At 43.1% G+C, this 14,383-nt stretch overlaps 1 protein-coding gene and 1 long non-coding RNA gene across 18 annotated transcripts in view; one reads left to right on the top strand and one right to left on the bottom strand.

Moving 5' to 3' along the window:
• The window catches only part of SMG7 (SMG7 nonsense mediated mRNA decay factor), an 89,254-nt gene extending 86,424 nt beyond the window's left edge, over positions 1 to 2,830 (bottom strand). For 6 of the 17 annotated variants that reach the window (XM_033196104.1, XM_033196106.1, XM_033196105.1 and 3 more), the window contains exon 1: positions 1,501 to 2,455. In XM_033196104.1, the coding sequence (XP_033051995.1) occupies positions 1,501 to 2,435 (935 nt within the window). In that variant the 5' untranslated portion in view covers positions 2,436 to 2,455. Of the gene's footprint in view, positions 1 to 226; positions 405 to 1,151; positions 1,392 to 1,500 lie in introns of those variants that run through there. The other 11 variants (XM_033196119.1, XM_033196115.1, XM_033196117.1 and 8 more) reach the window with 6 other exon arrangements.
• Positions 2,373 to 12,257, top strand: LOC117074549. The gene is made up of 4 exons (XR_004433613.1): positions 2,373 to 2,465; positions 3,578 to 3,653; positions 4,614 to 4,738; positions 12,126 to 12,257. It is a non-coding gene; the product is annotated as an uncharacterized LOC117074549 (long non-coding RNA).
• Positions 12,258 to 14,383: the final 2,126 nt, after the last annotated feature.

The raw sequence follows: 14,383 nt of genomic DNA, 5'->3' as shown, positions 1-14,383 counted from the left end.
ATTTGAAATATTAAACAACAAAGGAATATTTGAGATGAAAAAAAGGGCCTCAAATTACAGACATCGTTCCAAGTGTGCTATGGTCACTAGGCATATATGTTGTGTTAAAATCAAGCATTCAAGCATAGTTCAAATATCTCATTCTTTCCTCTCCCTATTATGCTTAATAAAACTTTACTACTTTAAAAATTATAATGGCCACCCTATGTATCATGTAACTACACACCTCTTGCAATATACATATAGGGATCCACACACATCAATACGTTCACGTCACTAAACAGATAAAGTGACTTTTCCACTCATTTCAGACTTCAACCTCATCCAACTCCCTCCTCCGCAAGGTATGAAACAAGTTTTTTAAAAACATCTTTCCATAAGGCCTCCCTTTCTTAGTTCTGCTCCTGAAAGACAAAAAGGACCAATTTTAAAGTCTTCCCCTTCTCTAAGCAGTAGTCACTCCCCAGTTAATTTCAGGATCTAACAACTTTACTTTTCCCTATTATCAAGATTTTTGACCCACCTTACCTCTGCCTCCAAGCTCTTACTCAGCTTCCATGGAACCTTTCTGGCTGCACAAAAGCTGGTGTCCTTCCATTCAATATGTTCTTGCCATCATGTACTAAGTTCAACCTATCTACATCTTCTTTCTGAAATGTGCATCAATAGCCGCCCCCCCACCCCAAACACGTATCTCGCATACAGTAACACACTATACCCATGTGTCACTCTACCTCTGACATACCTCTGGTGTAAGTTCCTTACGCCACTCTTAATGAATGCACACGACTCTCAGAATGGTATCTTCCAACTACACTGATTCTAACCCAGTTTCTTCTGAAAAACCCAACCTTGTCCACAGTGCCTCCCTCTTTCCTCACTTCCCCATCTAGTCTCCTTCTTCATCCCCTCCCCACACCGCCAACTAACTACAGATCACATTATTCCTTAATACTCCCAACCCGAGAACGAAGAACAAGCTCCAGTTTCCTGCGGTCTCCCTCTCCTTCTGTCTGCCCTCCTCGGTTACCCCGCCCCAACACCCCAGGTGTGCAGACTTCCTCCCCGTCCTCTACTCATGCATCGCTCCAACCAATCCCACGCCACACCACGAGTCCCCTGCCATGGGGATCAGACTCCTCCACACCCACCTCCACTCGGGGTCGCCGCTGCCTCCCCGGACGTTTCTCTCCACCCCTCGCTAGCGAGCCCGAGACCACGGGCGCGCGCGCACAGACATTCTCACGCTTCCCCAACCTCCCTCCTCGCACTGGGACGAGCCGGCTTCGCCAGAGCTCAGCCCGGCCGGTGGGGGCTTAGGCACCCATACCCGTTCCGCCCCCTCCCGCAGAACCCCTTGCAGCCTCCGCCGCCCTGCCCGGCGAGGAGAGGACGCAGCAACTCCCCCGCCACCCCGGACTTACCACATCGGTGTCTGTTGCTCCATGCCCCAACCCGCGGCCCGCTCCCCCTACGTACCAGGCTGGGCTCGGCACTCACCGGAGGTACTGCGCGCTCTGCAGGCTCATCCTCCGCCGCCGCGTCTTCCCGCGAAGCCTCCGTGGGTCTCTCAGGCTCCTCGGAGCGGCCCCGCGGCACCGCGGGTGCTGGCGGCCGCCGCCATCTTCCTCTCCTCCGGCTCCTCCTCGCTCGGCAGGGGGGGTGGGGGTGAATGAGGCGAGGGGGAGGGAGCGGGGAAAGCTGCTCTCGCTGCTGCTCCTGCCGGTGGGGCGCAGGGACACTCCGACCCGGGGCGGGGGAGGGGGAGGGAGGAGGGGCGGGGGAAAGAGCAGAAGCAGAGGAAGGAAGTCGGCTACGAGGGGGGCTCCCTCTCGCGAGATTTCAGCAGCGCCTGTCCCTCCCGGTGATTTCCGCTTCTCTGTAGCGCTCCTTTTTGGGATCAACGAGCTGTGTGGCGCGTGTGCGGCTTCTGAGCTACCGGCTGGTGGCGCTTGGCGGCTTCCTGCCAATCCACCCTTCTCCTCCCGCGCAAGGGGGCAATCCCAACCCCACCAAGAACACCGGGAGTTACACTCAAAGTCTTCCCCCTTCTTATCACTCCAGCGGATTTCTCTCTTCCTTTTTGCACGCCTCCACTCTTCCCCACCGGAAACGCCGCCCCTTCCTCCTACAGTTCCTCCCAGCAGTCCCTCGACTCTTGTCTTCCCTTGTGCGTAGAGAGTGACTCGAAGGACCCCCTTTCCTCTTCTCTGCAGCCCCTCCCCATACACGCTGGGAGACTCTTGGAGGGGATAAGGTGGGGCCCGGAGAGGAAGAGAAAAGAAAATAATCGGATTGGATAGACAGCTGCCATGGCAACTGGAGGCTGTGGTTGTATTGTCATAGTAACCGGTGTGTGCGGACAGGGTGACCCTCCACTTGGCCAATGGATTCCCAGGAAACCGCCCAGGGTTCCCCGTTGGCTTCACTTCCATCTAAAGGCCTCCCCCAAGTTAGGAATCGAGGTAGTTCTCCCCGGTGGTGAAGTCCACTTCCTCCTCCCTTCCCACTTCCTACAGCAACTGGGGGGACACCCCGAGGCATTCACCATGGGCTTTTCCACCCGCCTGCAGGCGGGAACCACCTCCATAGTTTCCTCTCAGAGCCGGGCGTGGAGAGGGCTGGGCCTGCGAAGAAGATGCATGGCCTGGAGGCTGGCGGGCGGCAGGCTGGAGTCGGGAGGGCGAGGCGGCAGCGCCAAGCGGCGAGGAAGGGCAAGGGGTTTCCCCACAACTGCCTTGGGCTCTGGGAGGCGGGATCCCGCCTGAACGGGGTCCCTGAGGGAGGAGAGCGGCACACGACAGCCGTGATGCCTCCCCTACCGACTGGGATAGCCTACTTTTGGCGAGTCAACCCCTCCCCCAAATCCACCCCACCCGCGTACTCCCTCCTGACCTAGCTGTCGCGATCCTGCTGCGAGGAGGCCAGGGTGAGGGTGGGAACGCATCCTAGAAGGGTAACACGTGTTTTCTATCATTTAAGCCGGGGACTAACCGGAAGGCTGACTGCCGCCATCACTCTGATAGGCACCCGCAGTGGGGATCCCGCTTGATTATTAAAGGCAGACCTCCAAGTTCCTCCCTCCTCTGCAACCTTTCTCCTCTCACGGGTCTGCAGTGTGTTAAAAGTCGTCATTCTGTGTCGTTGGGTTAGAGAGGAAAACATTAGATAAAAGAGTATCAGGAAGAACCCTAGATACGTCTGTCTGATGAAAGGAGTCTAGGAAAAGAAGTTTCATTCTTAGAACAAATCTTTTTGGATATTATGTGTGTTTTGTGTCAGTTTTCGGGCCAAAAAGCCGAAATAAAGAACGAAGTCAATAATAATATGGAGTATATGAGAAATAGCTGGAAAATTCATCATCCATGGCTTGAAGAAATTGACAAGTTATATTTTCGGTTCGTATCGTGGAGTCATTTAAGGAGCTATCCCAAAGTACTTTAGGATATGTAACTATATAAAACCTTCCAAGAATGCAGCCCTCATAGGAGAGTTAAAATAAGGATTTTAATGGGCTATTTTGATTTGGTTTGTTCTGATTTGACTACCTGATTCCTGCTGTCTTTTTCCATGCCAGCCGAAGAGGCACTTTCAAGATCCTTCCCTGAAACCTTTACCAGTAAGCCTACACCAATGTTCAGTTGAAATATCAGGTATAAGTTTAGCGGAAGCGAAAGTACAACCTGCATTGAAATAAATTCCAAGGACAGATTGTCATTAACGAAATAGAAATTGGACTATGCCCCTCATGCTGCTAGCGCCTGGTATGATGCGGCGTGACGCGCAGCGCTTGCGGCAGTACTATGCCCTCAATCACCCGCCCGGCACCGACGCGCCGCCCACTCACGGCAAAGAGAGCCACCTAGTGAGGGATTATTCTCATTTCCGCGGTGAAGTTCTGCTTTTCCTTCTACCATGAGAGCCCAAGGATAGATTCCTACTACCTATTACCCCAAATAGCCTACATTTCTTTCCGAAAATTTGTTGGTTAGATATTTTTTCTTTTTTTTAACTTAAAGACGAATGTGATAGTATACTGGTTAGATTTTTTAAAGATTTCAAACAATAAAAATTGTAATAATTACCCCCTTACTAATTATGGTAATAGCCATTTATGTCTGTGGCACATATCTCCAGTAAAGAGTGTATGAAGGCCAGGCGCGGTGGCTCATTCCTGTAATCCCAGCACTTTGGGAGGCAGAGGCGGGTGGATCACGAGGTCAGGAGATCGAGACCATCCTGGCTAACATGGTGAAACCCCGTCTCTACTAAAAAAATACAAAAAAATTAGCCGGGCATGGTGGCAGGCACCTGTAGTCCCAGCTACTCGGGAGGCTGAGGCAGGAGAATGGCTTGAATCCGGGAGGCGGAGCTTGTAGTGAGCAGAGATCGCGCCACTGCACTCCAGCCTGGGCGACAGAACGAGACTCTGTCTCCAAAAAATAAAAAGAGTATATGAACAGTTATCATATATACCTGATAAGCAATCTAGGAAAATATTGCTACTATCTTCTCATTTCGGAAATAGAGAAATGGATCAGATAGATGAATCCTTTTGTTAGGGTTTGCTGATTGATGCCATAAACATTTACTGAGTACTTATTATATTTCAGACACTGTTCTGGTTAGGATGGATACCACAGTGAAAGAGACCTGGTCCCTGTCTTGAGGGAACTCACCTGCTGGTAGAGATCTCAGAGTGATGATTAGGATGCAATAAAGGGATGCAGTAATTGGGGTAAGAACAAAGTAGGAACACATGAGGTCAGAAATAATCTGTGTTTTATAGCAGCTTTCCTAAGAATTTTATAAGACTCTTCAATAGCTTTACAATATCTCTAGCTAAATAGAATAGTAGCATATTTTAGAGATTAGAAGACTTTGATACTAATATTAAAATTACTTTCAAAAATCAATAGGACTCAGAAAAATTATTACCTTCTATTTATATACTATTTAATACACATTTTCCAATTTCATCTGTTTCTACTTGCCCTAGTCAACAAATTTGTAGAATTACAGACATCTTTCTTTCTGCAATAGATATTGTTCACCTTTTCCCCCTGCAGGTATAAGATCACATCTAAACCAAAAAAAATTAAAGAGAAGCTTCCTTATATTAATCCTACCAGATTTTAAGTTTTTGGGTTTGTCTTGTTGGCTAAGTGATTTCATGGAAAGATCACAAGCTAATGGACCTGAGTATGCATTCTAACTCTGCGATCTTGGTTTCTGAACTTCAGTTTGCTCCTTGACCAAAATAGAAGCATTACCTGTTATAGGCTTCCTGTGACCTTTAATGATGACATACATGATTGAGTGCCATTATACAACACTGGACTTGATAAATGTTAATTTTTTTCTGCCCTTTTTTTTTTTTTAATTGAGACAGAGTCTTACTCTGTCACCCAGGCTGGAGTGCAGTGGCACAATTTCAGCTCACTGCAACCTCTGCCTCCTGGGTTCAAGCAATTCTAATGCTTCAGCCTCCCAAGTAGCTGGGACTACAGGTGTGTGCCACCATGCCCGGCTAATTTTTGTATTTTCAGTTAGAGACGAGGTTCACCATGTTGGCCAGGCTAGTCTCAAACTCCTGACCTCAAGTGATCTGCCTGCCTTGGCCTCCCAAAGTGCTGAGATTATGGATGTGAGTCACCTTGCCTGGCCCCTTTTGCTCTTTTATATCAAACTAAAATGAGTAAAATAGAACTACTACAGCATAACATTATTTTTTAAAATAATACTCTATCTAGTCTTTTTTTTTTTTTTTTTTTTTTAATAGAGATGCAGTCTCACTGTGTTGCCCAGGCTAATCTCTAACTCCTGGCCACAAGCAGTCCTCCCGCCTCAGCCTCACAAGTAACTGGGATTTTAGGTGCGAATCACTGTACCCAGTTCTCAATCTAGTCTTTGTCTATAATACTCATAGGTCTGAACTCACGTTCAAATCTATTGGCCTCCAGTGCTAGAAGATAGATTTCTTTATTCGTGACTCTGATTACAGAAAAGAACACAATATTAGGACATTGTGAGTCAGATGCTAGAGATTTAAAACTTTTCAAAAACCTTTTATCACATGAGACAGCCTAATATAAACCACACTTCTGTCCAAGTAAATAGAATGGCCTCTTTTCAATCAAACACTGGTACTTGCTGAGAAACTACTCTTAACATTCTTACCAAATTTACCCAGAGCTTTGGTAACCTGACAATTAATACATAGCAGGCCTCCTCCCTTTTTATAATAATAGACAGCCTGTTCCATGACATCATAACAAGCCCTAATTTATTTTTATATTTAGCCTACATATTCTGAATGTTTCTAAATCCTGTGCACAATTAGGAACTTGGTAAATCATTCTCATCAAAGTAGAAACACATTTATTATCAATTGCATACTCAGTACACAATGTGTGTGAAGCTAGCCATTCATTCCTCTTCAGTACCACACCTCAGACCATAGAGTTAAGTGATTCAATCAAATGAGTAATTCATTATCTTCAAATAGTGAGTGAGATACAAATTGACATTTAAATTCAGGTCTCCTGTTGCCCAAGATTTCTTAGATCAAGGGTCAATAGCCTTTTTCAAACAATTTTCAAAGCGAATACTTATTCATTCACTCCAAAGAGGGAGTCTTTTAGCCTGAAGAATAGTCGGGAACCATTGCAGTCCAAGATTGAAGAAAAGAAACTTCTGATATGGGAAGCAGTGAGGTGACAGTTGGGGAACAATATTCAGAGCTTTCTCTCCCCCTTCACTTCTCCATTCTCCTAATATTTACTAAGGGAAATATTATCTTCAAGGTTCCCCCAACTCCCAATAAGCAAATACCTCTGAGAAAGTACCACACCTAAAATTCTTATCTGATGATTTCATGGACACAATCTGGAGAAAACAAGAAGAGATGCTCATAGGGAAGATTTAAAAGTATTGAAAAACCAAAATAAAAACCCTAACCTCTCTTACTTTATTGGCAGGAGGCCTTGTGTTCATGCATCTTTTTACTACCCCAAGCACAGTACTTACTGAAATCATCTTGGGGGTCCCTAATCTAACAGCAACATATTTCATGTCAAAGTCTGTTGAGTTACCCAGAAGTTGCCATATTTTTCTTAAAACACCCAACTAAGATAACATAATCTTTTAATATTTTCTAGTTTCTACTTTCCTAACTTTTATCAGGTAGATACTACTTTGGAGCACTAAGAATGTGATACTGATATTCATTGTCATAAATCTGTTCTTCAAAACCAGGGGAAACATGTACATGCATATACACATGCACACACTGATATGGTTTGGCCCTGTGTCCCCGCCCAAATCTCATCTTGATTTATAATCCCCACATGTTGAGGGAGGGACCTGTAATCCCCATGTGTCCAGGGAGGGAGGTGATTGGATCATGGGGGTGGTTTCCCCCATGCTGTTCTCATGACAGTGAGTGAGTTCTCACAAGATCTTATGTTTTTATAAGTGTTTGAAACTTCCTTTGTTCGTCCCTCCCTGCTCCCTCCTAAAGAAGGTGCCTGTTTCGCTTTCCACCATGATTGTAAGTTTCCTGAGGCCTCCCCAACTATACAGAACTGTCAGTCAATTAAGCCTCCTTTGCTTATGAATTACCCAGTCTTGGGTAGTATCTTTATAGCAGTGTGAAAATGGACTAACACACACCTTCCTCTTTTTCCCTGACATTATTATTGTACCAATTCGGTTTCTATTCAAGTTAAAATGTGATAAAGATGAAAAACAAAGAAACTTAGGACTTAGGTCCATCACTTCAAGGCATACTAAGAGTATGTATCCAAGCACTTTTTTGCTTTGCTTTACAATCCCAGGGTCTTTGCTATTCTCAGAAAACTTTTACATATCAAAAACCTGGATTGTTTGTCTCATATTTGTAAAAGTTCTTTTTTTTTTTTTTTTTGAGACAGGAACTTGCTCTGTTGCCCAGGCTAGAGTATAGTAGTATGATCATAGCTCAATGCAGCCTCAACCTCCTGGGCTCAAGTAATCCTCCTGCCTCAGCCTCTTGAGTAACTGGGACTACAGGCTTCCCTCACCATGCCCAGCTAATTTTTTTATTTTTTGTAGAGATGGGGGTCTCCCTATGTTGCCCAGGCTGGTCTCAAACTCCTGGACTCAAGAAGACCTCCAGCCTTGGCTTCCCAAAGTAATGGGATTACAGGTGACCACATCACCTGGTCATATTTGTAAAAATTCTTAATATTAGCCTGGCACAGTGGCAGGTGCCTATAATTTCAGCTAGTCAGGAGGCTGAGGCAGGAAGATCACTTGAGCCAAGGAGTTTGGGGCCAGCCTGGGCAACATAGCAAGACTCCATCTTAAAAACAATTCTTAATATTATTGGATTAAGATGTAAGAACACATTCTGGAACAGATTAAATCATAAATTAATGTATGCATATATTCCACATGTTAGCTATGTTAAGCTCTTTAAAAAGATTTTTCCCCTGGCTTTAAGTCTCCATTGCTTTTCCATTACCCTTAGGATAAAGTTTCCAATCCTTACCATGACCTCTGTTCTGGTCTCTGCCTGCCTCTTCTCTGACAACCCTCCCCACCCCCTGGTATCACCACTCTAGCTATAGTGACCTTCTGTTAGGTCCTCAAATAAGCAGTGTTCTTTTCTTCTCAGAGCCTTTAGATAAGTTGTTCCCTCTATCTAGGTAGTTCTCCTCAGACAACTCTTATGTCTTCCTATACTTCAAGCCTAAATCTGAACTTCTTCGGATGAGCTTTCTCTACTTTCCAACCCCTAACCATTAGGCTAAATTAGCTAAACTGGTTATATGTTCCCATAGCACTCTGCCCTTCTTTTTCGTGGCATTTGTAAGTCTTTCATATTTGTAAATCTTTGTTTAGTATCTGTTACCTCCACTTGTAAGCTCTGTAAGAGTAGATGCTACGCCTATTTTCCTTACTCTTGTATTATCACTTCCCTAGCAGAACACCAGAAACAAGGAATGCTCAATAAATGTTCATTAAGTCAAGGAATTAAAAAACAAAAACAAATTGATAGAAATTTGGTAGCTGGGTACAATGGCTCACACCTGTAATCTCAGCACTTTGGAGGCCGAGGTGGAAGATTGCTTCAGTCCAGAAATTCGAGACCAGCCTGGGCAACATAGTGAGACCCCATTGCTAAAACAAAAAACAAGTTGGACCATGTATTCTTTAGAATTAATCCTAAAGCAGTAAGAAAAGAATTTTATTGGGCCTTCAACTAATCTCAGTAATTGAAATTGCTATTACATTTAACAAGATTAAAGTTTTAATTAAATGAAATATTTAAGCAATGAGTAAAGTGCACACTTATAAGATGAAGGATAACTCATCAGTTATTTCACACCAGAGTCTCAGACTTCAGTGTAGAAAAACAGTCTTCAATGTCCAAATTATTTTTATTTAACTTTATGTTTTTTAATTTGAAATTAGATGAAGCAGTTAATTCTTTCGTTATGTGGCAGGAGAGGGTGCTAGGGAAGGATGGCAAAAGAGAAGAGAGGCTATCAGCTAATTAGAATGTAATATAAAAAATTACCTTTAAATTTTCAGAAAGAAAATTGGATCAGGGTGTAGAATGGAAAGCTCAGTGGTCTCTATTTTTCACCAGAAAAGTGTTTATAAATTCTAGCATTATTATTGTTAATTTTTTTGCCTGTAATGGGATAAGGTTAAGTAAACTGAATGTAGGATTTTAAGGAAAGGGCTATATCCAATTTCAAAGTAAATGTGATAATTAAGTTTCTGGAGGCAGGTTCTGAATTCAAGTCAATTAAATAAGGCATGTAACATATGTAAGCAGCCTGGCACTTAGTAGACACTCAACAAATGCTCTTACTGTATATAAAGGGTGAATAAGAACTGCATACACACTAATTAATGTAGGTTAAATGCACCTTTAAAAACAAGTACAAAATGCTGTAGAGGTACACAGCATACTGCCTCAAAACTATATGACCAGTTTTATCATATGACCAATCTTCCTTCCTTTCTTCTTTCCTTCCTTCCTTCCTTCCTTCCTTCCTTCTTTCTCTTTCTTTCTCTCTTTTCTTTCTTTCTCTCTTTCTCTCTTTTTTTTCTTACCCTGCCCTGCCTTCTCCTCCCCTCTCCTCCCTTCCCCTCCCCTCTTCCCTCTCCTCTCCTTTTCTTTTCTTTCCTCTCCTTTTCTTTTTTTTCTTTCTTTTCGACAGGGTCTCACTCTGTTTCCCAGGCTGGAGTGCAGTGGTGTAATCACAGCTCACTGCAGCCTCAACCTCCTGGGCTCAAACAATTCTCCCACCTCAACCTCCCAAGTTGCTAGGACAACAGACATGCACTACCATGCCCAGCTGATGTTTTTTATTTTTGAGGTCTCACTGTGTCACCCAGGCTGGTCGTGAACTCCTGACCTCAAGTGATCCTCCCAACTCAGCCTCCCAAAGTGCTGGGGTTACAGGTGTGAGCCACCGTGCCTGGCCAGTATAAATTCTTTCATCTATTTCTGAAGGATATCTTAGTTCATTAGCTGTTCTATATTTGAATGAAATGAGAGCCAAGATCTCGTTCAAAGCTAAAGAAGATAAGGAGGCTTCTACGGAGCAAAACCAGCTGCTTATGCTTTCCCCTGCCCTCTTTCAAACTAACGCCTCTGGAATTGCTCTGGCTTGCATGCTGTCTCATTCTCGCGCTCTTTCAACCATTGGCTATAATGTTCCCATTATGGTTCTCCAAGTCATCCATTTCTTTGTCCAAGAGGACATGCATGGTTTTAGTTTGGTTTTTGTTGTTGTTGTTTTGTTGTTGTTTTGAGACAGGGTCTCTCCCTGTCACCCAGGCTGTAGCGCAGTGGGATAATCACAGCTCACTGCAGCCTCAACCTGCCAGGCTCAAGCCATTCTCCCACCTCAACCTCCTGAGTAGCTGGGGCTACAGGCACATGCCACCATGCCTGGCTAATTTTTGTATTTTTAGTAGAGATGGGGTTTCATCACTTTTCTCAGGCTGGTTTTGAACTCCTGGGCTCAAGCGATCCAGCTGCCTTAACCTCCCAAAGTGCTGGGGTTACAGGCATGAGCCACTGCACCCCACCAGTTTTAGTTCTTTAACAATGTCCCTGTAGGTAAGACCAAGACCAGAGGGCATGCCAAATAATTGGAATGCCAACGTTTCCAAAATATAGGCATCAGTGGACTAGATGTTACAGAAGGTTACCAGCTGTAGAAAGAAGCTGAAATTAATTTTCTCTGAGTATTTGAGGAACAGTCTAATTTTAGCATGAAAACACTGTGTGAATGTTAGGTAGAGTTGAGTTTAATATCTATAGAGAATGTTCAATTGATGGTGATCAATTCCTATCTTTCTCTGCCTTTTCAAGACAAATCTATATCAAAACTAAAACTTGACTTCTGGGAATCTTAATCTTGGTGTATCCTGCTACTATGGAGAAGTTTGATGAGTTATGTATCCTCTAGAATGTTAGTATTTAGTAATTTATTCAGTCTTTCATTCAGTTTTCATGGAATTTTCATTGTATCAGGTCATATGCTAGTCATTAGGGTGCAAATGGTGAACAAAACAGTCCTGCTGTCAGAGCTTAAGGTTTAAAAGACAGTTAAGTAAAAGGGAAGTTATATTATAGAGTGATAAATGCTGTGGTAGAAGTCTTTGGAACCATTCCACTTGAGATCAAGTACAGACATGCAATCAGGTAATCCACGTAAGTGTCCCAGTCAACTGTGAAGTCCTTCAGAATGAGATTATGCAGAGTTTACTTGTTCACATTCTATTTCCCAGCAGGAAAAGGAATACACACAGCTCATCCTACCATAAAAGTGATGGAAAACCATGGCTAAAAGTATACTAAATTATGCCTGAAAGATACAAAACTATATACATAAAGTGCAACTATGAAATAGAATTACATAGAAAATGGTCATAAATATAATAAAATGTTAATAGCAGTTATTTCTGAGGTAAACTACTTATGGTTGGCTTTAATTTCATGCACTTTTCAACATTTTCTGCCAACCAAAAAACAAAAGTTGAGTGGATTATTGTTATTGTTGTTTTGGTGGTGGTTTGCATTGTTTTTAAAGAATGCCTGAACTTCTATATTACAGGAACCTGAAAGTAACATTGGAAGTTGAAAAGGAAGCAGATTAAAGATAAGTGTAGGGCCTGGCACAGTGGCTCACACCTGTAATCCCAGCTACTTGGGAGGCTGAGGCAGAAGAATTGCTTGAATCCGGGAGGCGGAGGTTGCTGTGAGCTGAGATCGCGCTGCTGCACTCCAGCCTGGGCAATAGAGTGAGACTCTGTCTAAAGGGGAAAAAAAGAAAAAAGATAAGTGTAATAGCTTTTCACAACTGATGATTGAAAAAAAAAAATCTTGTTACAGACAATTCCTATGGCTCTAATGCAGTATCAACAACTAATACTTATGTATGAGCAAAAATTGATGACGATGATCATTTTTTAATACAACAGTACAGACCAAAATGGCTCTGTGGTAATTTGTGAATCTGCTTCTGGAAACTGTCACAGCCTGAGAAAGATAGCATGCCCTGGATGAAATTCACAGAGAATTATTTTAAGTAATAAAAGTTTAAAGTTATACCTTTATTTGTTATTTTGCCTTTTCTTATCTTTAAAATTATTTTCTCCTCCTCCCTCAACTCTAGGTCATGCTACTGGCCCCGCCCAGTTATGTAACAACTTGAATTTCCTCAATTCTCTGGAATGTGGCCAGTCAGGAACTTCCACATTTACTTTTTTTTTTTTTTTTTTTTTCCCATTTGTGGGTAAGAACGTAAAAGAGTCAGGAAAACCGAATTGAGAAAGAAGAAAGAATAGGGGAAGAGAGAAAAAAAAAGAAAACCATGAAGTCTGAAAGAGGCAAAAGAAGAGATAGATAAGCAAAGAAGCACATTGCCTGGTGGTAGTAATAGTTGTCAGACACCCATCTGTTATAATCTGTTTTCCATGGGAGATTTTAAGAAGAGGCCAGATCCCCAATCTGTCTTAAAATAAAGAAAAGGGACCCTGTTGTCTCTAAAATATACTTCCAGACTCAGCATTCTCTACATTCTGAGTGGGGCATCCCTAGATTTGCTGCCTAAAATCTATGACAGTTGGAAATTATTCCATTTAAGATCCAGTTCAAGAAGCTATACATCCTAAGAAACTTTATATTGCCATTTAAAGGACCGATATTCTCCAGATTGCTTGAGCCCAGGAGTTTGAGACCAGCCTGGGCAACATGGCAAAACTCTGTCTCTACCAAAAAAAAAAAAAAAAAAAATTAGCTGGGCATGGTGGTACGCATCTGTAGACTAGCTACTCTGGAGGCTGAGTAGAGAGAACCCCTTGAGCCTAGGAGATGGAGGTTGCTGTGAGCCAAGATCGTGCCACTGCACTCCAGCCTGCCTGAATGGTCAATATTCTGCAAAACAGATTGTATCCATTTGAATTTGGACTTTGTGTACACTTGATACTACACTTAATCTTTGCCAAAAGGCTGGGAAACAATGGACTTTGGGTACAAGGTGGAATGTCACTGTACTCTCACCCATTTTAGTATGAGTGAAAATGCCATTTAAAACAAAACAAAACAAAATAATGTAGTCCAGATAGTTGTTGTAAACTACTGTATATTCTGCAGAAAGTTTTCTTTTACCCCTCAGGTAAGCTTCAGATAGAGAGCCAGGAACCTTTGAACTAAATCTAATAATCTCTTGTAAATTTTCATTTTCTCCTTTTTGAAACAGACCTTGCTCTGTCACGCAGGCTGGGGTGCAGTGACGTAATCTCAGTTCACTGCAACCTCTGCCTCCAGGATTCAAGCAATTCTCCTGCCTCAACCTCCCAAGTAGCTGGGATTACTGGCGCATGCCACCATGCCCAGCTCATTTTTTTGTATTTTTAGTAGAGACAGCATTTCACCACATTGGCTAGGCTGGTCTCAAACTCCTGACCTCAAGTGATCTGCCCACCTTGGCCTCCCAAAGTGCTGGGATTACAGGCGTGAGCCACCGCACCCATTTGGTAATACTAATCATGTTTTCTTTACCCAAACTATCTTTTACCTTGAATTTAATGATCTTGACCTTGAATTTAAAAATCTTTTTTCATTCTACCACTTTAACCTCATGTTTTTTGGGTTTTTTCCTTGTTTTTTGTTTTATGTATTTTTTTTTTTTTTTTTTTTGATACAGGGTCTCACTGTGTTGCCGGGCTGGAGTGTAGTGCAGTGGCATGATCATGGCTCATTGCATCCTTGATCTCCTGGGATCAAGCAATCCTCCCACCTCAGTCTCTTGAGTAGCTGGGACCACAGGTGCGCACCACCACACCCAGCTAGTTTTTAAATTTTTTGTAG

Source organism: Trachypithecus francoisi, unplaced genomic scaffold (assembly GCF_009764315.1).
Source record: "Trachypithecus francoisi isolate TF-2019V2 unplaced genomic scaffold, Tfra_2.0 Lachesis_group5, whole genome shotgun sequence".
Classification (NCBI taxonomy): domain Eukaryota; kingdom Metazoa; phylum Chordata; class Mammalia; order Primates; family Cercopithecidae; genus Trachypithecus; species Trachypithecus francoisi.
This window is presented reverse-complemented; position numbering and strand designations above follow the sequence as displayed.